This window comes from Indicator indicator, chromosome Z (assembly GCF_027791375.1).
Source record: "Indicator indicator isolate 239-I01 chromosome Z, UM_Iind_1.1, whole genome shotgun sequence".
Classification (NCBI taxonomy): Eukaryota; Metazoa; Chordata; class Aves; order Piciformes; family Indicatoridae; genus Indicator; species Indicator indicator.
This window is the reverse complement of record NC_072053.1, coordinates 76102521-76127362: the sequence shown is the minus strand read 5'-3', so window position 1 is coordinate 76127362 and position 24842 is coordinate 76102521. Positions and strand designations below refer to the sequence as shown.

The 24842-nt window shown below is 39.4% G+C and overlaps 1 protein-coding gene across 2 annotated transcripts in view; it reads right to left on the bottom strand.

Annotated features, from left to right (window-relative positions):
- EFNA5 (ephrin A5) overlaps positions 1 to 24842 on the bottom strand; it is a 242545-nt gene that overhangs the window by 33770 nt on the left and 183933 nt on the right. For both annotated transcript variants that reach the window (XM_054397905.1, XM_054397906.1), the window contains exon 2: positions 1297 to 1589. In XM_054397905.1, coding sequence (XP_054253880.1) covers positions 1297 to 1589 — 293 coding nt within the window. The remainder of the gene's footprint in view (positions 1 to 1296; positions 1590 to 24842) is intronic.

The window sequence follows — 24842 nt, the reverse complement described above, 5'->3', positions numbered from 1 at the left end:
AGCCATTTCAAGTAGCATTACAGCATTTTTTAAAATTTTTTCCCCCTATCATTATAATTCTTATTATTGTGCTTCAGCACAAGAAAGCAGCACTGAACCACCACTCATTAAAGGCTTTTATTTGCTTGAAGAAAAATTAATGGAAAGCTATCCACAAGGGATGCGTTTCCCTGTACATTTAGAAAGGGAAAAGGAAAAGCTCAATGCTGAAGAAATGAGGCTGAAAAACAGGGACCACACATAATCAGTTTCTCCAGCAAAATGAGGTAGAAAAACTGTTTCATAGTTGAAAGGCCAGCTACATATATGAAGACAATATTTTTAGCACTGGAAACAGTAAAAAATATTGCTGGAGCTGTTAGAACTTGTTAGGAGTGGAAGATTCAGATGCAAACCAAATGATAAAGTAAGATCTTTGCTGGACCTTGAAACATACAAGACAGCTGAAGCAGTACGAACAACACAGCGGGGTCAGGCAACCAGTTTGCATAACCCACTGTTTTTTAAACCTCCTGATGTTTTTACTTTCTTACCCTCAAATGTTACACTGCATCTCCTCTGGGTGCTCAGAGCAGCCCCAATGCAGATCTGTATGGAGGAAAGTGCAGAGCTCTGGAAGGGTGTTTCCTATTGCTTTGGGGAGCATGCATGAAGGTGTGTGAGTGCATTCACACTCCCCTGCTTGCCACCTGCTCCCAAGGCACCCCAGATTGCTAATGCTGACAGAAATGGCTCATTCAAGAAAAGGAATGAAAAAATTCAAGGAACAAAAAAGAAGCCACTTGGCTTGATGTTAGGAGTATTTACTTTAAGAAATTATAACTTTAAATACCACTGGACTACTGACATCAGCAGCCATACCACAAAACTACACACAGTTGACTCTCCTTGGGTGAAAAATATTACAGAGATAAAAGTATTTGATCTGAGCAAGTAAGAATATCCAGGAATTTCACATGTAAAGGATTAATTATTTTTCCTCGAGGATAGCTTTCACCCTACCATTCTCACTCCCTTCTCTGACTGTTGGAACATAGTAGTGTATTTTGCTTTAAAAGTCAGCCACAGTTCAGTGGCCACAAGCTATTTGACATGAGAAAAGCAGCTGTGATTTAATCTCATTTTCAATAGCTAGAATCCTAGCTAATGTATCTGGGGATAGTTAAGTGTACATTCACTGTAAGACACTTGCACTAGACACCTTTTGGCCCCCTGTATTTCCACAGAAAACACGTGAAAAATTAGCTGGATTTCTTGTATCTGTTGCGCAACAGTGGTAAATATCTGTATACTCACAGATGTAGAAATATTCCCGGCCTGGCCTGAACTCAAATCCTAGCGAGAAGGGTGTGAACAGCTGGAACTTTTCTGAGAACTTCAGTGGTCCATTTGGGGAATGTGGCCGATTACACTCCCACCTCTTGAAACCTTTGGAGGTGTGATCACAGGAGCTGTAGCCATCAAAGTTCACCATGTACAGAACATAGCGTTCAGTCTTTTCTTCTGGCACTGAGTCTTCATAGTGAGGGCAGAACACATCCAGATAGTCATTGATACAGACATCAATGTGGTAGTCACCCCGCTGGAATCTGAAAACACAGGAAGAATTCAGACTTAAGCACAATTAACTGAGGATGACCTTGTTGCAGGATAATATTCTCATAAATGGGGCATCACTAATGGCACTTCATTTCATTCAAGCAATGCATGTCCATTCTCAAAAATAATCCTTACAATTCACCAGACATTGCTTATGCAGGATGACCACAAGAATTTCTGGATAAAGGTTTTGCTATCTGCTCTTATGAAGTAAGTCACCTAAGACACCCATGGTTTATTGAGTTAACAAACAACAAAAGTGTCTGCTTTATTTGGTTGTGGGTCTGTTGTTTGGTTGCTTTTTTTTTTTTTTTTAATTGGAGAAAGAAGTAAGAAGCAGCAAAGAAGACAAAACTCTATCTAGTCTCCTTAATCAGTGTCAACATAAACATACCCAAACATATCCTTTTGTTTGAATCAGACAGTAATTATCTCTGTGCTGAAAGCTGATTCGACTGCAAGTACTTACAGTCACTGCAAGAGCACAAACAGGCTTATTCATTCTTCATGATTACCAGCAGTTTGTCAAGATGCACAGAAAAGCCTGTACTGCTTTTTAAAGATGAATGAAAAGCAGTGCATCTCCTTTGCCAGAAGTACACAGTGGAAGCATAGCTTTATTCAGATAAAAGGATTCTAGGATACAAATTATCAGCACTCAGCCTAATTTGACACTTCTGAATGAGTGCCAGCTGAGAAATGTAGTGCAAGGCTCCAGCCTAGATACACTTTATTATTACTATAATTATTACTAAGGACTCCTTAGAGAGGTAGGATAACGATTGCATTGAGGGTGTGGAGGGCGTTTTCTCCCCTCCACCTTACTTTCATTACATCTTTAATGCCTATCATAGTATCTGAAAGAAACTATGGGAACCAATTCGCTGCCTCCATGGGAGCTTATACCATGATGGATTTAACAATTCTGTAAGCCAGGTTTGTATGCCTACCAAACTCCCTGGGGCAGCCACTGACCTACTCCACTTCAGGCTGACTGAGTTACTCTCTTTCATGGCTGCAATTGTCAAGTATATCACAGAGCAATAAAGAGGCCATGACAGATTTAACTATAATACTTTTTAGCTAAGGGGCATGTTTTAAACACCTGATGGGCTTGAAATCTGCCATCTGAATCCTTCTATCTAATTTCAAAGAAAAAGTAATGATCTGCTGGTCCTCCAAGGATAAATTTAGTGCAAACTACAGCTTTTCATATCTCTACAATAATTCAGTTTCAATAAAATAGCCTTTAAAAGGGCAAAAACTGAACATGCATCAAAGTATGATATATCTCCATAACTTCAGCCAGTGCACAGACTCACAGTTCTATTCTGTAAGATGAAAAAGCCTCTCTAAACCAAATTTCTTCCAGGAGAATTTACATTTATCTAAATCATTAGTAGAAAATATATTTTTGTACTGCAGTGTGCTTTCAAAACCTGTCACCTGAATGGATACTGTCTTAAGAAATTTGCAAAAATGTTCTGTTTTCAAATTGGTGTCTGCTCTCTGTATCAGTTAAGAGTATGCTATTTCTTACAGGTAATGAAAAAAGTGTTTTATAATTTATGGGTAACAAATAATCTGGCAATGATTAATTTTTTTAATTGCAGTTCTACTAAGTAAAAATGATAAACATTTCTATGTGTGTGTGTGTGCACTTTTATTTAACTATGCAGGCAACAATGCAGTTTTCTCTGTGGATTCTAAAGTTACCTCATATCAGCCTCAGCCTTCACATTATACGCATACGGTTTTGTGACAGAAACAATACGCTTTCAGAACTAATCTTACATAATTGTAGACATCTGGGATTTTTACAATATAAACAACCTCATGTGAACTGCTCCTCCTTATTCTCTTTAAGTCAATGGAGGGCAATAGGAACATCTTGAGTCCAATTCATCTGCCCTGCTTAGGCCCAAGACACAGTGGAACGAGACAGATCACACTCCAGAAACAGCTCTTTCTCCCTGTGGGCTAACAGCAGGAAAGCAAGTCGATTTACTACGCTTCGGGACTGAGGTCATTTACAATCAGCAGGTATTTGTACTAAATGAGGTGACCTGCCAAAGAGCTGAGGAAGAGAGTCTTGTGCAGGAAAGATGGTCTCACTTTGGCTAAAACTGATGAAGCAAAGCTCACATAACATAAACACTCAACTTCCAAACAAATTTTGAAGGCTGCAGTGCCAGTTGTTACTCTGAATATATTAACTTGAGATCACCTTGCAGTTACTGCATTTATCACCATCAATCCCAAAACTGCTGTATCTGTCACTTTAATAAATTAAACTATTTGATTGTTTTATCTTTCTGAACCCACGTCAGTGTAAGTCCTTACCTTTTTTTCAAATAGCTCTACTAAGAGTCCTGGACTCTGAGATGGGCAGACATCAGGATCTTACTCTTAACACAACACTCTTCTTTAACGAAAATGGGAGACTATGAGAGTCTAGACAGACATTCCCCAGACAGAGTCTGGCAGGATAGCTGAAATAGTCTGTAAATTTGAAGGGAAGAATCTGATCACACAGTATATGGTAATGGAAATTACAGAGTTAGGTAATGCTCAGACTTGGTGATCTTAAAGGCCTTTTTCAACCAAAACAATTCTGTGATTCTATATATAAAAAGAAACAGACAACGAGATTTGTGATCACACCTTCAATTTGCATTAGCAATGAAATCAAACTTGTGATCTGCATCAGTGAGGTGTTCTACCCAATCCAGCACAAAAAGAGCTCATCTGACTCACTTTTGGCAAAGTCTCCCACTCTATTTGTGTTAAATAAACAAACAAAACAACCACCCTCTTTGATCACTGGTGTTTTGGTAGATTTATTCTTATTTCTGCTTCACCTAGTGTTGAAGCCATTGAATGCCTTCATTCACTCCAGCACACCCATGCTTGTCAAATACCTAGAAAGTAAGGAGGAAGCACTGCCTGCAAACCAAGGGTGAGGGTGAGGCATGCAAAGGAGTCCTTTTGTCTTTCCCTCCATTCTTCTCTGTTTTCTTAGTCTTTCTCATTTTTCATTCCAGTCACTAACCATAGCCAGAAAATGCTTACATTTACACATCTGAAAAAATAAGATGGCACATATTTTCAGCAATCTGAATTGCCGTTTAGCTGATATTGCTGGCACAGAGTGAACGTGCTCCAGGAAAAGCCAGGAATTTTATTAAGTCGCTCTGAGTGAAGTCTCTTCAACTAAGAAGTAAAAGGCAGGTGTTTATTTCCCCTCTTGCAATATCTTAAAGAAGTCAGTAATCAAAACCTCAGAAGTCCTGAAGAAATGTAGAACTACTTTAATTTTTCCGAATAGCCTCCAAAAGAGGCTACCTAATCTCCATCATGCCTCTTAGAGTGAACTAACACCGTTCTTGTTTCCCCAGCTACAAGGCAGCATGTTGTGTTTACCTTCTTGAAACACAAAGGCTTCTAACCTGAACACAGAAATGCAAGGAGGGATGCCCATGACCCAACAGAAAATTTATCAGCTCAAACTCCTCAGAAACACAATCCAAAGAATTTTAACTCACATCTAAGAGCAAAACCACTTAACATGTACAGAGTGAAAACCTCTTATCAGTAATGCAACATCATTAGAATTCATTCATTAGAATGAAACAAAAGTTCTGCTTCAAATGAAAGCACGTACATGTTGGGGAGCACAACACACAAAGGGAAAGTGGAATCTATTAGCAGATATTTTTGTAGAGATGATAGCAGATTTCCTGTTGCATTTAAGGTTTAATGTTTGTTCTTTTCCTAGTCCCCTTCGCAATATTCTTTCCTATATTCTTTCCTAATACAACTTATGTACTTTTTGTTTTCTCAGTTAGGTCTTCATCCTGTTCTAGCTGATCTTTATCTAAACTTCCATGCTCTTCTGGAACCACTCAGTAATCACTATCTTTGTATAAATCCTACTACAAGAAAGAAAACTAGTCCTACCTAGATTTTGCATAATAGAACAAACATTATGTTATGGTAGAAGCCAGCCAAGAAGACTTTCCCAGAACTCACAGTATCTACAAGATTTCTCACAAGCATCATTTGTCTCCATGCTGGCTTACACACTGCAAAACACAGCTATTCTTCAAATATAATTAACCTATGTTTTGTGTCAGGTGGCATTCAAACAGTGTTTCAGAAATCTGCATACTACAAAGCTAGCTATTAGGTGGTAGGGCTGTAAAAGCTATTTGAAGGTAGACACTGATGTAGCTTCTAAACCTAAAGACATCCATAACCAACAAGCATCAGGTTTGCTACACAAAACTTGCATACTCCTTCAAACAAGACAGACACATGAATGTTTCTATGCTAAAGTGCCACTGCTGAAATGTCCAGGATGCAGAGAAAGAACTTCATGGCCATTATAATGACAGAAACACAAGACTAGCAAAACATTTTCCAAGTCATTAATGCCTTCTGTATTCTGTTTATCCATTAAGACAAGAACACAGTCTGTGTGCATGCTTTTCTTCGTGATTTTAACTTCTGAAGCATATGTGAATCATCTTGAATTTAACATCTTTGCTGGTCACTGAAATAACTGTTGGTTTATTTAAACATGTACTTGGAATGCAACAAGTTTTATTTATTGTTTCTTTCTCCTTTTCCTTCTTGAAATAAACACCAAGTCTAAGAATGGCACAAGTAACACTAATTGCACACCATAATTTAGATATAGAAAAATGACAAGAATTTGTTTGTTGTTTCATATACAAATGTTTTTAGTTATATTCTATCATCCTTCCTGTAAAATTGCTCTACTTCAAACTAAGTGTGTCAACCTCTCCATATTTGGAATCTGTTCTGTGAAATACCTATAGCAAATCTTCACTGTGAACCAGATAGCACTTAAAATAACTATTTTAACAATGTATTATAAAATCATGGTCTTCACCAAAAGTGATCAGATGCAAATGGCCCAAATTCTGCTGCCTGGAGGCTGCACAGCCTGTAACACCAATATGCAGGGGACATTATCACTGCTGAATGCCTTAGACTAGTTGTCTTGCTTTCAAATGATAATCTGAAATACAATGCAACATCAACAAAACTTGATAAACTGATTTATTATTGCAGTCAATACAAATCATAATTCCCATAGTTCTTCAGAAGCAGCATGGAAAAAAATTATTTGTTCTGTTTCCTAAAGGAAAAAAAAGCTTCTGTAAGCAACCCATTTACATGCTTGTAACTGCTGGTACCTCAGGTCCTCCTTTTTTACTTTCATGGCCATTAAGCCAGCTTGAACTAAATTTAATGGAGACAGAAAGGTCTCAAAAGAGCTGTCAACTTTTACAAGTATCATGAAAAGGGCAGCCAGGTGAGAAGATTCAGTAAGTATCTGTCATGGTAGGGCTATGACATGGCCCAGTACAAACCCAGACAGGCCTTAGGATGTCTAGACAAGGTCCCTTTCTCTCCCCTCCCTTCTGCAGAAAAACAGGGGCAATGTGGGAGAAAGAACAAAGGGGACAGGACTCCTGCCTGTCTGGTAAACAACATGCTTATCTGGGGTGAGAGCACATTAGCTGACCACTGTTCCCCCAGATACAAGGTCCTTGTTTCTGCTTTTTATGGCTATAGCCAGGCAGAACACCTTTCCATTGGGCAGCTACATGTTAGCTTTAGTGCCCCATTGGACCAATTGATCTCTGACAATTTGTATACACACAAGTGACCCAGTAGTCACCTCTGCCTTGCTTCAAACCTTGTTTTAAGCCTTGCTTTCAAGCCTACTTGGACCTGTCTTGTAGAAGCAGCCTTGAGTTGCCCTGCCCTGCCTTGAGTGCCTGGTCCAGAGCATGGGATAAAGCCACAAGCCATACACAGCAAATCGGAGAAGCCACAAGCCTAGAAGACAGATCTGCCTAGCCTGCTTCCCCTTGTCACTAGAATTGTGCCATGACTCAGTTTACCCAGAAACTAAGCAAGCGCCCATCGCGAAGACCGTTGTTAACTGCTGCCATCCACTGAAGCTGGATCAACCTGAGACCACACAGTAAACTCTCCTTGCTGGCACTCTGCTGTGCCCGTCCTGTACGAGCGCGCCCCAAAGATGACACAGCAGCAGCAGCAGCAGCAACCCCCCATAAAACAAGCTGTGAGTGAATAATAATTCATTGCCCTTTGGGTTTAAAGGTTCTTATCGAGCCTCCCCCTGCTGTAATTGAGCGCTATCTGTTCTCAGGGACCTTTTCTTTCCAAGTTATTGCCTTCTAATTTGCATTAAATTGTTTATATTTGCCCTAAGATTGCACATTCCCGTTGTAAATATATATTCCAACCATACAGCAATCCTATTTAATGAGTTTTGGCATATTTCATTAATAAAGGGTTACTACTTTTATTAATACCCATTTGCCATATAGTTTATTATTGTGTAAGGGTAATTAACAATTTCCTCTTTTGAGACAGTATCCCAATGAAAGCTGAACCACTAGTAGATTAGATGTTATTAGACAACAGAAACATCTCTCACATATGCTTGACACATGAAAAGCTTCAACTAGAAAAATACGGGAATAGATTGAAAATTAAGTTTATTTCTGGTAGCTAGTTGTAAAACCATATGCTCGAATTACTAATCATAGCAAATTAAGTATAAAGTAAGTATTTGTATATGCAATAATACAGAAACCCAAAGCAAGTTCTGGAAAATGTTAATATCCTTTACAAGGACAACATTTTAATTGCTCTTAGGATGTGATGATGTCACTTATTTACCATTATACACTATAAGCTTGCTTACAGCTTTTGCTTCTGGTTAGGTATAAAGTGACCATTAAACCATTTCAGATCATTTCAAGCTCTACTCATTCTGTGACTGGAACACAGCATGGTAAGTTGTGCTTCTTTATTCTTTTAAACAGTCTAAGTTCCCTCATTTGAACTAACTTAAAGCTGTTCTGTGTGATGGGGGAAATCTTGTGGCTGCTAATTATCTGAGGGTTTGTGGGATTAAGTGTACCGTTTTACTGCAGATATCTTAAATTTGCTATTTCTGTGCTATGCAAAAATAACCTCCTTAATGCTTTTCTGCTCTTTTTACTGCCTTTGTCACAACATTTAATAAACTCTGTTCCCATAGCTGTGTAGACATCAACAATGGTTCTGATGCACAAATAATGAAGTAAACAAAGAGCTATTTTAATTTTAGCTTTATTCAAACCAATAAATTGAATATTTCGACACTTATCAGGTGCTAAGAGAAGTGAGGTTTGCTGACAGCAGCAAGTCAATGACATTTTAGGTCTCTAGCAGGATACCGCTGACCTAAGCAAGCCAACAAAACCCCTCTGTAATGTATTGGAGCTGTCTGTGATGTTTTAGTCTTTAGGCTACAGTTTCACAAGTTAAGACAAGTTCTAAATACCATGCAAAAACATTATGAGGAAGGAAAATTCTGAATGACTAAACAAAAGACAAATGACTAATCAAAGATGTTGTCCAAAAAAAATAGTATTGAAATCTTTGTCTAGAAAAGACTGCAAGTTAAGTACACAATGAAGAAAGAAACTTCTCTTTTCGTTAAATCCTCTATTCAATTACCATTTATTGCAGTAATTAAACACTGGCAAAGGATGCCAGGCTAATTGTTAGATTATGATAATCACACAGCTTTGCGGTGCTACAGCTGATCAAAATAAGATGTGGTCACACACACTCAGCTAAAGCATCTCTGTAATCATCAGGCCTCCGTGGGAAACTTTCTACTATAATAAGGCCACTTATTACTGGTTCATTATCAATCAGGCAGAGAAACATACTTTTTGTAACTTCCTTTTACTCTCCCACCCGCTCTGCCAGAACAAGCCTTCCAAATGGATGCAGCCAGGTCTTTACCTTTGGCTGGTTCCCTTCCATCATAATTACACAGCTGAGCAGAATCAGGCTCCTGAACGTGAAAGACTTCACCACACTGCAAATTACTGTTTCCTAACTGGCTGCAAGAACCTACCACATTTCTTGCAAGAGTTGAGTTTTCCTTCACATGCACGTCTACTTTCCCCTTTTATTCTTACTATGTCCCTTTCATGAGGGGCGATTTTTCACACTATTTGGATAGGTCCAAACCAAAGAACCCAAACAAAAATCAGAAAGAACAGAGATATATTAAATTGGACTTCATGAGAAAAAGCATCAGTTTTATGTGGCTAGTCTGCACCCGCAAGAAAACTAGACCTTTTGAAACATCAGAAGCACCTACACTTGCATAGGCAAGGCACAGACACCAAGTTAGGTGGGAGTGTTGATCTTCATGAGGGTAGGAAGGCTCTGCATAGGGACTTGGATAGATTGGGTCGATGTGCTAGCATTGAGCTTCAAGAAGGCCAAATGCCCAAATGTCCTGCACTTGGGTCACAACAACCCTGAGCAGCACTATCAAGCTTGGGGAAGTGTGGCTGGAAAGCTGCCTGTCACAAAGGGAACTGGGAGTTCTAATTGATAAGCAACTGAATATGAGCAAGTAGTGTGCCCAGGTGGCCAGGAAAGCAAATGGCATCTTGGCTTGTATTAGAAGTGCTGTGTCCAGCAGGAGTAGGGAGGTGATTGTCCCCTTGTACTCAGCTCTGGTGAAGCCACACCTGATGTATTGTATTCAGTTTTGGGCACCTCAATACAAGAGAGATGTGAAGGTGCTAGGGTGAGTACAGAGGAGGACAATGAAGCTGGTGAAGGGCCTGGAGAATAAATCTTATGAGGAGCGACTGAAGGAGCTGGGGTTGTTTAGTTTGGAAAAGAGGAGGCTGAGGGGAGACCTCATGGCTGTCTACAACCACCTGTAAGGATGTTGTGGAGAGGCTGGTGCTGGTCTCTTCTCACAGGTAATTAGTGATCGAACAAGAGGGAACAGACTCAAGCTGTGACTGGGTAGGTTTAGATTGGACATTAGGAAAAAAATTTTCACAGAAAGCATGGTCATGCATTGGAATAGGCTGCCCAGGGAGGTGGTTGAGTCACCAACTCTGGATGTGTTTAAAGGTCATTTGGATGTGGTGCTTGGGGATATGGTTTAGGGGTGAACCTTGTAGGGGTTATCGGTTGGACTTGGTGATCCTGAGGGTTCTTTCCAACCTTAGTGTCTCTGTGATTCTGTGAAAAATTCCTTAGATAGGACAGACTCACAGATTTATAGAATGATTTGGGTTGGAATGGACCTTAAAGATCATCTGCTTCCAACACCCCGTCATTGGCAGGGACACCTTCCACTAGACCAGGTTACTCAAGGCCTCATCCAACCTGGCCTTGAACACCTCCAGGGAGGGGGCATCCACACACTACTTGGGCAACCTCTTGCAATGTCTCACCACTCTTAATGTAAAGAATTTCTTCCTAAAATCTAGTCTAAATTTGCCCTCCTCAAGATTCAATCCATTCCCTCTCATTCTATCACTACAAGCCCTTGTAAAATGTTGCAGCACTGGAAGGATGCTCTAAGGTTTCCCTGAAGCCTTCCTTTTTTCCAGGCTGAACAGACCCAACTCTCGCAGCCTGTCTCCATAAGGCAGGTGCTCCAGCCCTCTGATCATCTTCCTTGCCCTCCGCTAGACCTCCTCCAGCACTTCAATGTCCTTCTTATGCTGGAGGCTCCAGAAATGGATGCAATAGTGCAAGTATGAGGTCTCTCCAGAGCAGAGTAGAAAGGGGAGAGTCACCTCCCTCCTCCTGCTAGTCATATTTCTTTTGATGTAGCCCAGGATACAATTGACCATCTGGGCTGCAAGCACACATTGCCAGCTCCTGGTAAGATTTTTGTTAACTGACATCCTCAAGTCCTTCTCCTTAAGACTGCTCTTGAGACATTCCTCCATTCCTCACCCAGCCTATCTTTGTGTTTCGGATTGCCCTGACCCAGGTGTAGGACCTTGCACTTGGCCTTACTGAACTTCATGAAGTTGCCTTGGGCCTACCTCTCAAGCCTGTCAAAGTCCCTCTGAATGGCATCCTTTCCCTCCAGTATGTCAACTGGACCACACAGCTTGGTGTCATATGCAAACTTGCTGAAGGGGCACTCAATCCCACTGTCCATATAGCTGTCAACGATGTTAAACAACACTGGTTCCATTACCAACCCGAGGGACGTCACTTGTCACTGGTCTCGATTTGGACCTTGAGCCATTGATTGCAACTCTGAGTGGAACCATCCAGCCAATTACTTTTCCAAACAGTACACTACCCCTCAAGTCCATATTTTTCCAATTCAGTGACCAGCATGTCATGCAGGACAGTGTCAAATGCTCTACACAAGTCCAGGTAGGTGACATCAGTTGCTCTTCCTTTATCTACTGATGCTGTAAGTCCATCACAGAAAGCCATCAAGTTTGTCAGGCATGATTTGACCTTGGTGAAGCCATGCTGGTTACCACAAATCACCTTTTCTTCATTTTCTTTATACCTTAGCAAGGCCTTCAGGAGGACCTGGTACATGATCTTGCACTGGGTAAAATAAGTACTCACGGTTCACTTTTTAAACCTTCACTTTTCCCAAGCTATTGAAGTTTACAGCTGTCCTGCAGGTGAGCATTTCTCTACGTTTCCGGAACCAAGAAACATCCTCAAATACAGTGTGGTAAAAATCCTTTACATTTTGTACCTTGACTGAAATACATCCTTTGGAAAACAAGGAAATATTGCATCCAGAAGGAAAAGGCATAATAATGAAAAAAAAAAGGAGAACTTTTTATAGCTGGCACGGCAGAAAGATATACGTTCAATGATAATGCAAACAATAAAAAATAGAAATTAATTGCTCTTCTCTGAGTATGTATGAGGAAGGCAAATAAAATAAATAAACAACTATTTCCCTCCTGTAAACCTGAGTACTCTAGAGATTCTCAGGAACTGCAGCACTCTCACCCCCTTAATATCATTCCGCACCTCTTAATTGATTGAGCTGGACATTTATTGCCTATTAAAACTGTTTCTTCCAACACTGCATTTGTAAAATTTGATGAAAGCTGGCATGCAGGACTTTTACCTGATCTCTCAGAATTTCTCTTGTGCTGCAACTTGTGCAGCAAAGCACTCACTACCACTTGAGAGCTTCAGTGACACAGTCATGCTGTGGATGATATGGGTCGTGAGCAGGTATAGTACCTCATCATGGATGTTATGTCATGGATTGAGTTGAACCTGTTGCTGTTATTCATACCATGCTGCAGTCACAGAATCACATAACATTAGAGGTTGGAAGGGATCTCCAGAGATTATCGACTCCAACCACCCTGCCAAAGCAGGATCACCTAGGGTAGTCTGCACAGGAATGCATCCAGGCAGGTTTTGAAAGTCTCCAGAGAAGGAGACTCTACAACCTCTCTGGGCAGCCTCTTCCAGTGCTCCATCACCTTCACTTGTAAAGCAGTTTCTCCTCATCCACTAGGACTCCAAGATCTGTCTCCATGGAGCCGCTCTCCAGCAGGCCAACCCTTAACCTGTACTGGTGCCTGCCGTTATTCCTCCCCATATTCAGGACCCTGCACTTGACCTTACTGAACTTCCTGAGGTTTGCCTTCACCCAGCTTTCCAGCCTATCCAGATCTTGTCGGATGGCTGCACAGCCTGACAGGGTGTCAGCCACCCTGCCATCCCTCCAGCTTTTACACTCAATCCCCTCACCCAGGTCGCTGACAAAGATATTGAACAAAACTGAACCCGAAACTGACACTGGCGAACATCACTGGCCACAGGCCTCCAAGTTGGCTCACAATCCTCTGAACTCTGTTGTCAAGCCAATTTTCAATCCACCTCATGGGCCAATTGTCTATGCCACATTTTCTGAGCTTTTGTATGAGGATGTTACGGGAGACAGTATCAAAAGCCTTACTGAAGACAAGGTGTATGACATCCACTGCCTTTCCTTCGTCTACTTATTTGGTCATGGTTTCATGGAATGGTATCGGATTCATCAAGCAAGATCTCCCATTGGCAAATCCATATCGGCTACTCATGATAACCTTCTTTTCTTCCATGTGATTCGAGATTACCTCCAGAATGAGCTGGAGGTGAGGCTGACTGGTCTGTAGTTGCCTGTACGCATCTGGTAGCAGTACTACTGTAGAATACAAACTGGACTCTAACAACATGTGTTGACTATGTGTCTAAGACAAAAGAGTCTATCAGCCTCAACAGAATGTGATTCTGGGATGGGTATTTTCTAAACCTGCCCAAGGCATATGCTGACACCTGTTAATCTATATGCAGAAACGTCTCGCTTCTCACATTCACCAAATGAGAGAAAAGAAGACTTGCCCAACTAGTATGTTGACCTTCACATTGAATAATAAACTGCAGCCTCCTTCCATGAGGAATTGTACACAACACAGATAAGCTTTGCAAATTCATTTTCCCACTAATATATTAAAAGCAGACTGATGGCTAAGTCATAAAAATGGAATTCTCCATCTCTTCTGTATTCCAGGGAACAAAACACTGAATCAGTCTGCACCAGTAAACACATGGGTAGTATTTACAAGAAGCGTACATTTTTGTAAAAGCACCAATCTGTTGCGTATACTGTTACTTTTCTCTGATATTAAGCTACAGCTGTTTATTATTTATCTCTCAATTTGTCAATCAACACAATTTAAAACATTTTGTGATCAAATTAGAATTTGGAAACTCAGAGACCCTGATAACTTGTAACTGGTAAAACCCCTTAATTTCACAGTACAGAAATGTATAAAATTAAACCAGTCCTGAAAATATTACTTGACAGCATTTTTATGTTTAATAAACTGTTTTTGTTTTAATAAAATATATTGTAATCCACATCCCCCAGCTAAAAGGCATGTACCTAGATATAATATAAAATAGCCTGATAAAAATGCAGAGGAAAAAAAAAAATCAATCACAGATCCACATAAGCTGATCCAGAAACATAACAGCACATAGACCGTAACTTGATACATATGGCCACTGAACGAAAGAACTTAAAATGTTTTTTCACATAGAGAAATTTATCTTAAGTTTTGCATATCATATGAACAAGACAGGTCCTGGTCCAAATTGTTTTCTCTGCAAATATGACCTGGAAAGCTTTGCACTACACCTCTGATCCAAACCGGTTTCTCTGTTTGCAAATATGACCTGAAAAGCTTTCCATTAGAAACTGCCAATTAGTCTAAAATACCTAAAATATTAAACAGATTAGAATCTGACAGGCAAGTTTCCTTTTTTTTTTTCCTGTCATTGTTGTCAAACTGAATGAGGTCAGTTTACAGTAGAATGTAGCTTTTACTTTATTCCCCCAACCCTCCCTTTTCAAATTATGAAGCTCCCCTAATGCAGTTCCTGTTACAGGGTCTGGGGATTCTTATTTCTTCCTGAGTGACAGAAATAGTTTTTCAATATGTATAAATAAAGATTGAATTGCCAAAAGGTGTAAAACCTGATCATTTACTTTTATATGCAAAACATATGTAAAATATTCATACATTAGAAAAATAGGGAGGGAAAATATCATTGCTCCCAGATCAATCAGAAATTTCAGAGATGTAAAACTGAAGCTCTTGTCTTAGTTTTCCTACTGCATTTTTCCTAAAATTGTTTCCATCTTAATGTTCCACTCTTTGATTTGTAGTGAAATAATTTCATTTACTGAATGATGTCTGCATAAAACACAGTAACAACTTTTAAAAGTATAGGTGCTAAGGCTTAAGATAAAGAGCAGATAATACCACAGACAAATTAAAACAAAGGTTTTTCTCCTGCCCTCCCTTTTTCTTCCTTTTATTATAAAAACATGAGAAGGCAGGTGTGAGGAAGGGACTGCACACATCTGGCAACAGCTATTATTGTCTGTTGGGAAGCCTTTGCACCATTCCTTACATGTTAAAATGAATTATTGAGTATACAAATGTGGCAGTTTAGGCTGGGTGCCTCCTGTTACTGCCACATAAGTTACACCTCTGGTGTTTTGAGTGTTCAATCCAATAAGGTGGACACAGGAAACAGCATATTTCTACCCATAAATTCTTCACCCTATAAATTCATCTGCAAAGTCATTCTCTTCCTCATCCCTCTCTACTCCCGTGGGGGATAGTCCCTATTGGGTAACAGTGTGGGAGTATCTAACGGCCTCTTAGGCCTATCTAGGCCTAATGCCAGGAAGAGAAAGGGGTAGCGGGGGTGGAGGGGGTGGAGGGGGGGGGGGCAGTCTAAGACCTAGCCAGCCTGAGACTATCCTACCAGTGCTGGGGGGAAGAAAGAGCCCTGGGGGGTTTGGGTATACCCTCAGGTGGGGAGAAGTATTGGGATGCCTTTGGGTGTGGTGTAAGAGACTCTCTACACTTTGGGACTCTTTGTCACTATGCTTTGCAATTTCTGTAAAACACCAATTGCGTTTTCCATTTAAACTTTCCATCGCTCTCCAATCCACTTGTGTGAGTGTCATTCTTTTGTCCGTCTTGGGGCAACAGAGGAACTGTCTGGCTCTAAACCAGGACAACAAACTATTTATTTCTTTCATTCCTACTCTTAATTAAGAGAAAAAAGAAACAAATAAACAAACTCTAAACCTTAAGAACTAAGCATTCATAACCACACACACATGATCTAGGATATCAGAGACAGCACACACAATTTAGGTCAACTCTGTGGGAAAAATCCCAGTTAGAGAGCATCAATGTGTAAACCAGCACTAGTCCTGGGCCAGAGCAAATTTTCATCAAGGTCAACAAAAGAGTCCCAATGCTGGCCACCAGATGATGTGTATACTACACTAAATACCTACATGATGGTTATCTCCTCAGCATATTCTCACAATGGCCACCAAACTTTGCACAATCCAAGATTCAAGCTCTTTGTGATTTACAGAGGAAGATGGATTTTTTTTATTCATTAAATGGTTTAATAGTTTTTTTTAACCCCTAGAAACTTAGGGAATTTGATGCACTACATTATGTGGACGCCAAGTTGTACAGCTTGGTTGCCAAAACGTAAAGTACCTGTTCCTCTGATTTTTCAAGCCTGACACTGACAAATTCCACCACAGACACAACTCCTAACATGAATTTCACAGCTAGGAAAGTAATTTATAATCTATGATGACACACTGCTTAGAAGAAGAGTGCCAAGAAATTGTACAACTGATTACAAGTGTCTAACCCAACACAGTAGTCCTCAAATCTTTATCAACTTACTATCTTCACATTTGGTACCTGTAACAGTCAGACACGAGAGTGCACCTCATCAAGACCTCGTAGATGAGATCCTTTTATGGATACAAAGGCACGCCATTTGAAACAAAAGTAAATCTTGATTTCTGTAATCCTAGTTCATAATTTTAATTTAAAAAATACTTCTGTGAAATAATATATTAAAATGTGTTTAAATGCATCTCATCACCTATCAAAGAGATTGCCACATAGACAAAATAGAGGCTGCCTAGTCTTCTAAGTGTCTGTAATACAAGTTTAGCTAAGGACTGTCAGAATACAAACCTCAGGATTTGTCTGTTCATTTTGTACATTCTGACTCATAAAAGAATAGCAAGACTAAAAATCTTCTACTGCATTTCAAAGGTACTTCTAGAGTTTTATATTGCTTGTCCTGTGCTTAGAGAGATGCACACTTCACAGGATCACAGGATGTTATGGGTTGGAAGGGACCCCTGGAGATCATCGAGTTCAACCCCAGTGCTAGAGCAGGACCACATAACCACAGAATCTAGTGCAGGTCACACAGGAGCACATTCTCGAAACTCTCCCTAGGAGACTCCACAACCTCTCTGGGGAGCCTGTTCCAGTGCTCCATGACCCTAACAGTGAAGAAGTTCCTTCTCATGTTGAGATGGAACTTCCTATGCTGTAGTTTGTATCCATTGCCCCTTTTTCTATCACAGGGCACAAGTGAGAAGAGCCTGTCCCCTCCCTCTTGACATCCAGCCTTCATATATTAATAAACATATGTTCCAGTCCCTTAATCATCCTTGTAGGTCTCCATTGGATGCTCTCAAGTGCATCCCTCTCCCTCTTAAACTGGGGAGCCCAAAACTGATGCGGTATTCCAGGTGAGGTCTCACTAGGGCAGAGTAGAGGGGGAGGAGAACCTCCCTCGATCTGCAGGACACACTTCTCTTAATGCACCCCAGGATACCATCGGCTGTCTAGGCCACAAGGGCACATTGCTGTCCCATGGACAACTTGCCATCCACCAGGATTCCCAGGTCCTTCTCCACAGGGCTGCTCTCCAGGCTATCACCTCCCAGCCTGTACTGGTGCAATTAATTATTCCTTCCCGGGTGCAGGACTCTGCACTTATCCTTGTTGAACCTCATTAGGTTCCTCTTTGTCCAGCTCTCCAGTCTGTTCAAGTCTCACTGAATGGGTGCACACCTTCAGGTATATCATCCAAGCCTCCAGCTGGACTTGGCACCATTGACCACCACTCTTTGGACTCTATTTTATCACCAGTTCTCAATCCATCTCATTGTCTGTTCTTCTACCTCATGCTTTCTGAGGTTGCTCACAAGGATGTTAGAGGAGACAGTTTCAAAAGCCTTACTAAGGCCAAGGTAGACTACATCCACTGCTCTTCCTTCATCTACCCATTCAGTTACGACATCATAGAATGCTATCAGATCAGTCAAGCACGACTTTCCTGTGATGAATCCATGGTGCCTACTCCTGATCATCTTGTTCTCTTCCAAGTGTCTAGAGATGACATCCAGAATGAGCCACTCCATTGTTTTCCACGGATGCAGGTGAGGCTGACTGGTCTACAGTTTCTTGGAGACTGGAGTGATGTTGGCTTTCCTCCAGTCCTCAGGCATCTCTCCTGTTTGCCACAACTTTGCAAAAATGATGGAGAGTGGTAGAGCAACATCATCAGCCAATTCTCTCAACACTCTTGGCTGCATCTCATCAGGGCCCACAGACTTGTGAATATTCAAGTTTTGTAACTGATCCCTAACTTTCAGAAAACAGGCTGAACAGGTAGTTTGCTTTGTTTCCCTAACTTTTACCCCCAACAATGAAGTAGAAAAAAAAATTGTGATTTTTATTTAATACAAATATATATTAATACATTAGATGTCAATTTAAATACAAATCACAATTTAAAATGTTTTAAGATACTAACATAAGTACACGAATGTATCTATCTACTCTAGCACTGACACCAAAGAAACAAAACAGTTTGAACCTTCCATATACTTTAAAAACGTTAACATGTTCCTTGGATTACAGAAAGAAGCCAACAGAAGATTACTGCCTTATACTAAGGTGTTTGGTTTTGCTGAGTTCATGAATCAAGCTGTTTGACTTTTTTTTTTTTTCATCATTTATTTTGTCTTTGTGTACAAACTACTTCTGTTAAGGATCAATCATCTTCATCTTTCTAATTAATTTTCCTTGTTACTCACACCTTGACATGTTTAATTTAGGTATTTGATGTATTTAGAAGAGATCTGTTGTTAGATTACAGAATGGTCTCAGTAACAGTGCATAAGTATTTCTTCCTTATTTAAATTATAGCTATGGCTGATGTAAAAACTAAAAAACAACACCCTATGCAATAGCTACAAAGTTTCCAAAAGGTTACCAATATGTGACTATTAAGGTCCTCTGCTCTAATCTGCAACTCTGCTCAAGAAAGCAGTTAGACTGATGCTTTAGAATAAAGCACATATGAAGCCAGAGGATTTAGGTAAACGGTTAAACACTTTACTAAATTGAGGCCTAACTACGCAGGAAGCATTCAGCCAAGCAGTGAATCTGCACAGACTACATAGATGTAAAACTAGTTATTATGCTGATATCAGACAAAAACTACCTCTGCCAAAGAAGAATGTATGAACACAGCATTTTACGATATGAAACATGATAATGAATAACTACAAATTGAGAATAATTTATTATCAGTGTTATTACAGGAATTAATTACTATTACAGTAACTCATATGACTTTCATTTAATTATTCTATCTCCAGGAAACTGAACTACAGTTACCTTAATGGTCAATACTTGACTATTAATCACAGAAGAAAAGGGTTAAAAAGCTTTTACTTTAATGAGTGGGCACTTTTTACAACATAGAATTAAAAATTCTTACCAGGATGAGTATTTGAAATACAGTTCTTTGGTCCATTAGAAGGTCATGACATCATCACCACTATCTCCACAATACATTAAGATGAAAAAATAATCTGAGACTTTATCAATACACTACCATTGCTCTGATCAGTAATATGAATACAGGTGACAACATGTAATTTTTGTGTGTGTGTGTTGAAAGATGAAAACTTAATCCACTTCACCGATGTATTGTTCTTGCTTTTATGTGGTCAGATAATGATCTTGATTAAATACCCAGACAAGAAGAGACTAAATCACCTTCACTGGTTAGTACCAGCTATATATGTGTGTTGCAACACACACACTGTTCAAATATGTGTGCTCATAATACAGGGGGTATGGAACATCTATTTTTGTTAATGTAACACCAGGGGGTATGGAACATCTATTTTTGTTAATGTAACACAAACTAGTAAACTTGCACCTGAAATGCGTTGTTCTTCCAAAATCAATTATTTTAAGCTTCTCATCCTGAAACAAAGAGATCCTTTTCTAGCACAGCACAATAGCGGTGACTTTCACTATGTTGGAGTTGATTGGCTAAACATGGTTTCACTAATTTCTGTACCTTCCAAATTACTTTTTTGTCTGCTGAACATTACTGTTTGAATTATTGTAACTAGATAACTCAAAGTCTCCTTACAGCTGTTTAACACTTCAAGAAACAGCTCTTGTTCCCAAATTTTCTTCAGCTGCAATGGTAGCAAGATCACTTTTCATACTGAGTTCTTTCATCAACAAATACAGAAAAAGAATCATCTTGACATGCATAATTAATTTTGAGAATGTATTAAATTTGGTGTAAAACTCTCAGATTATCCTGAGGATCAATATGAATGAATCCATATTCTGAAAGGAAATCTTAACTTTTTTTTATTATTCCATACTAATTTTTATGCTGGGAAAGCATTATGAAAATTTGCATTGATAGTACCAAAAAGCTTAAGGGAGTCATGGCAGGTGTTCAGGAGAATTACTGGTTCTGTGCTCTACCTTTTCTTTTGCCTCTGTTAAGTATACACTAAACATGCCTTTTACATTTTATATACATCAGGGTTGTTTCATTTTCATAACAATAGTAAAGCACACTGCACAAAAGAAGACGTGAAGGAAGAAGAGCATTATTGAGTCATTAAGAGGTTTAAAGAATACAGCAGAAAAAGGAACTATCACAACTTATTTCAGTTACACACCATTTCTAGATAAAAATATCCACCCCATTAAGAGCTACTGGATGAAGTTTCACCTTCTGTTGCAATAATGCAAAATGAGGAGTAACTCCCTGGTTTTAGAACATAAATACATGGGATGAATAGGACAAAACAATATATGTGTTTATTCTAAGTATGAACATAACTATTACTGACAAAAATTCAGAATACACACTCACAAACATACACATGGTGAAGCGTATGAAGAAAATAATGTCTAAAATGTCATGCTACAATCCAGAAACTTAAACTCTGTATTTATTTTCCAGGGTACTAAGCTTTCTTTTTTGAAGGACAGCTAATGCCTTCAGGTATGAGTACAATAGAAGCATACGCAAAGCCAAGCGTTTACACAGAAGAGGGACTTAAACACAACGGGTGGAGCAAAACGGCTATTACTCAAATACTTGATAGTATTCAAGAGTGATGCTTAGGGCCACGGGAGAAATCAGTAGAGATCTAACCTAGCTAATTGTTTGCCCTGCTTGTGATGGCTCTGATTAGAAGAATAATCAGTTGTCAGCACCCCTTAGGCAAAAATACCAAGAGAGAGCTTTTTTGGTTTTGTTTGTTTGATAATGATGCTGTGCAGAATGAATGAAAGATAGCATCATTAAATCATTCTTTCAAATATTAAAGGGGCTCCTATATGAATGAAGCCAGTAATTCCCTTTGCAATTAGCTAGAGCATTCTCCCTCCGTCATTTTGAGACTGCATTCATATAGACTAAAAAAATGGTTATCTCCAGATTTTCTTGGATATGGAGAACAGTCACACTTTGTGACTGAAAAACAAGAACTATGAAATTCCATCAGTCCCAGGACCAGGAAAAGACTACCTAATGTTAAATTATTAAGAACTGGTATTAATTTGTATTCTTTTTAAGTTGTATTTTGACTTATTTTATCTGAAGATATCCATCCACAACAAAACGTCTATTTTTCTTTCTGTAATTCACTAAATCATCCCTCTTTTTTTTTTTCTTTTTTTTTTCCCCAGGACATGATTTACATTCCTGTCACCAGGAAAACTTCCAAGACAGACATATTCAAAGCAAATTTCTATATTCTGAGACTTCTGGTTTCTCACCCTTCTATTAGTTGCCTGCTGCTGTAAAACATGTGATTACTCATTTGAATGCAAAGTAATACATATTGACAATTACAATCCCAGGCTAGTAATTTTAAGAGCATCTTGCCACCATTTTCACACTGTGGTAGATTATCTGATTTAATAACTTCCCAAACTGTTAGGCATATCATATACAAAAAAGCTTAAAAGCAAAGGAACAAAGCAGCTCAAAACTGTATAGTTTTTCATAACATACACATAGAAGGAAAAGCTAAAGGGAAGATTTTAGTGCTTAAGTTATGCTTTATGGAAGGTCACATGACTGACTGAAAAAAGCAGACCAAGAGCATATCTTCAAAACAATTATTTACAATATGATACCAGCCATTTCATAAATGAAGGCAAAGTCTGACAGAACTGATCTTTTGTGTTCTCCCTTAAAGAATGTCCACATTAACAAAATTAAATACCTCACCACCAACAAGGTATAAATGTCTGATCAGCAAAAGAAATATTAAAATCAACAGTCACTAAGCACCCTTGACACCTAAAGATAATTACATGTATGGGAATTCTGACAGGAATGATTTCTCCTGTGTTCATTTAGAGCTATTTGTCTTCAAGAAAGTTCACCGAAAGAATGTGTCAAACTGTCTATTAAAGGGACAATCAAAATATGCAATAAACACATCCATATTTTAGTCTCTGACCTTTGAAAGCTAGCACATTTTTTACATTCTTCTTGTCAGGATAAGCAAAAATCAGCTAGCTGTGCACATATGGGCCCGGACCTGCTCACACTGCTAACAGGTCCTGCCCAGAGAGAGATGTGTAGGACCCTTACATTTACAGCTATCAAGAGCATTGCCAGAAATCATTTAACCAAACAAAGAATGAGTAAATGTGTGAAAGAGCTTACTGCAGACCTAGTTTGTATATCCCCTATGTGTCAGAACACCTATGTCTCTGTCAAACAAATTTTCTTGAAACAGTAACTGTCCCTCGCTCTCAGAATGCTGTGCAAGTACTGAAAGAGAAAATACCTAATCCCTGTTCCTTCCATTCAAACAAATGTCAACTTGCAAAAGATCAGCCATCTCTCCTCAATGTTGTAGTTTGAGCTGAAAGTATTCTAAAAACAGATACTTTTCCAGCTGGCTCAACAATGAGCTGCTCATTTCACCAAGACTGCTAATGAACATTTTGGTTCAGTTAAGATCAGCATCCCAGTTCCCGTAACATATGGCCACACTTACTGAAGCAGAACCTCTGGCTTTGAGTCTTCAATATGTAGATTCCAGATGCAAAACTTTGGTTTGTTTTTAAAATACATATATACACATGACCCTCCTATACCTTATTTTGGTAAACATATATGTATTACTTAAGTACTCTTCTGATATGAAATCCATCAAAGCACTTAACCCTGTAATAAGAACCAATAGCTAATGAAACCAACTTTTGACTGCACTGCTTTTTTTTCATATCTTAAATTTGTTAATATCTGCTTGTTTAAATTGATGTGATTGATAGTAGTAGTTAAGGATACTGTCTATATTTCTACAAAGCCTGGACAGTGAGAATCTAAACTAGCTCAGGTTCTTGCTTCTCCATCTATCACCTAGTTCATAGTCTCCAGAGATATACTGGTGACCCTGTTCTGGAGAAGTGTTTGTAGCCCTCTCCTCAACTCCAAAAATTGGTCTCTGGTCTTTCCCAACACCACAAAAGCAGCATACATGAGTAGGAGTACACAGCAACAGCACAGATAGCAGAAAACTCAGCTGCCGTCAGAAATGCCATTGATGCCAAGAAGGTTTGTCTGAACAAGTAGAGCATGAAGTTACACTGCTTTCAAGTCTTGTAACAGTAATAGCATGCAATCAACATCTGCTTCAACTGAAAGACACATACCAGACCTTTCAGCACCCATTAAAACCATTGAATGGTAGGGGTTGCAAGGGACCTCCAGAGATCATTGGGTCCAACCACCCTGCAGGTTGCACAGGAAGGAACGCATCCAGGAGGGTTTTGAAAGCGTCCAGAAAAGAAGACTCCACAACCTCCGTGGGCAGCCTGTTCCAGTGTTCGGTCACTTTCAAACATCGTAGAAATCTGAAACACCCTCTTGGAATAAATAGCAAAAATCCCAGTGTAAACAAATGTCCTATGAGTTTAACCAAACTACTGATGACCAAAAAGCAGTCTTATACAATGGTCTGTGCATAAGACTGCCTTTGTCATCGACTTGTTTTAACTTCAGGAAATAATACAGTTTTTTGCACTGCAAATCCCCACCATCGTTAAGTTTTAGATTTGCATCCATGATAAAAGTTCTCCTGAGATGGATTGGATTGGGCCAGCAAGGTTACATTCAATGTCTACAAAACTGCTCTCGTTTTTTATTCCAGTCTGCTCTAAAAAATTCTGCAGATCAGCATCAAACATTTTAATCGACTGCCAGCAGAATACCTGTGTAGAATCCTATTACTTCACTATTTGCAGCTAGGGATTGTAAAACACTATGTCCTAATCTCATAATGGAGACAATAGTTTCACACTCTTCTCTGTTTTGGTATAAGGCTCTAACAACTCATCTGTGTTGTTCTCCAGAGAACTCCCTTTCTCCAGAGTAGAGCTTTATTTGACTTAACAGTAGGAAAGGTGACAGCCTTTCACCACACCTACAGACTTCTCTGTGCTCCCAGTCACTTAGCATCTGACTACATGGTACTCTGAGACATATCACCTGATGAGCACAGATAAGATTGTTACCAGAGAGGCTCACTGTTACCTTGTTTTCCTATGCAAAGGATCAAATATCTGCATAATTTTAACATAATGAAGGTGGAATTCATCAAG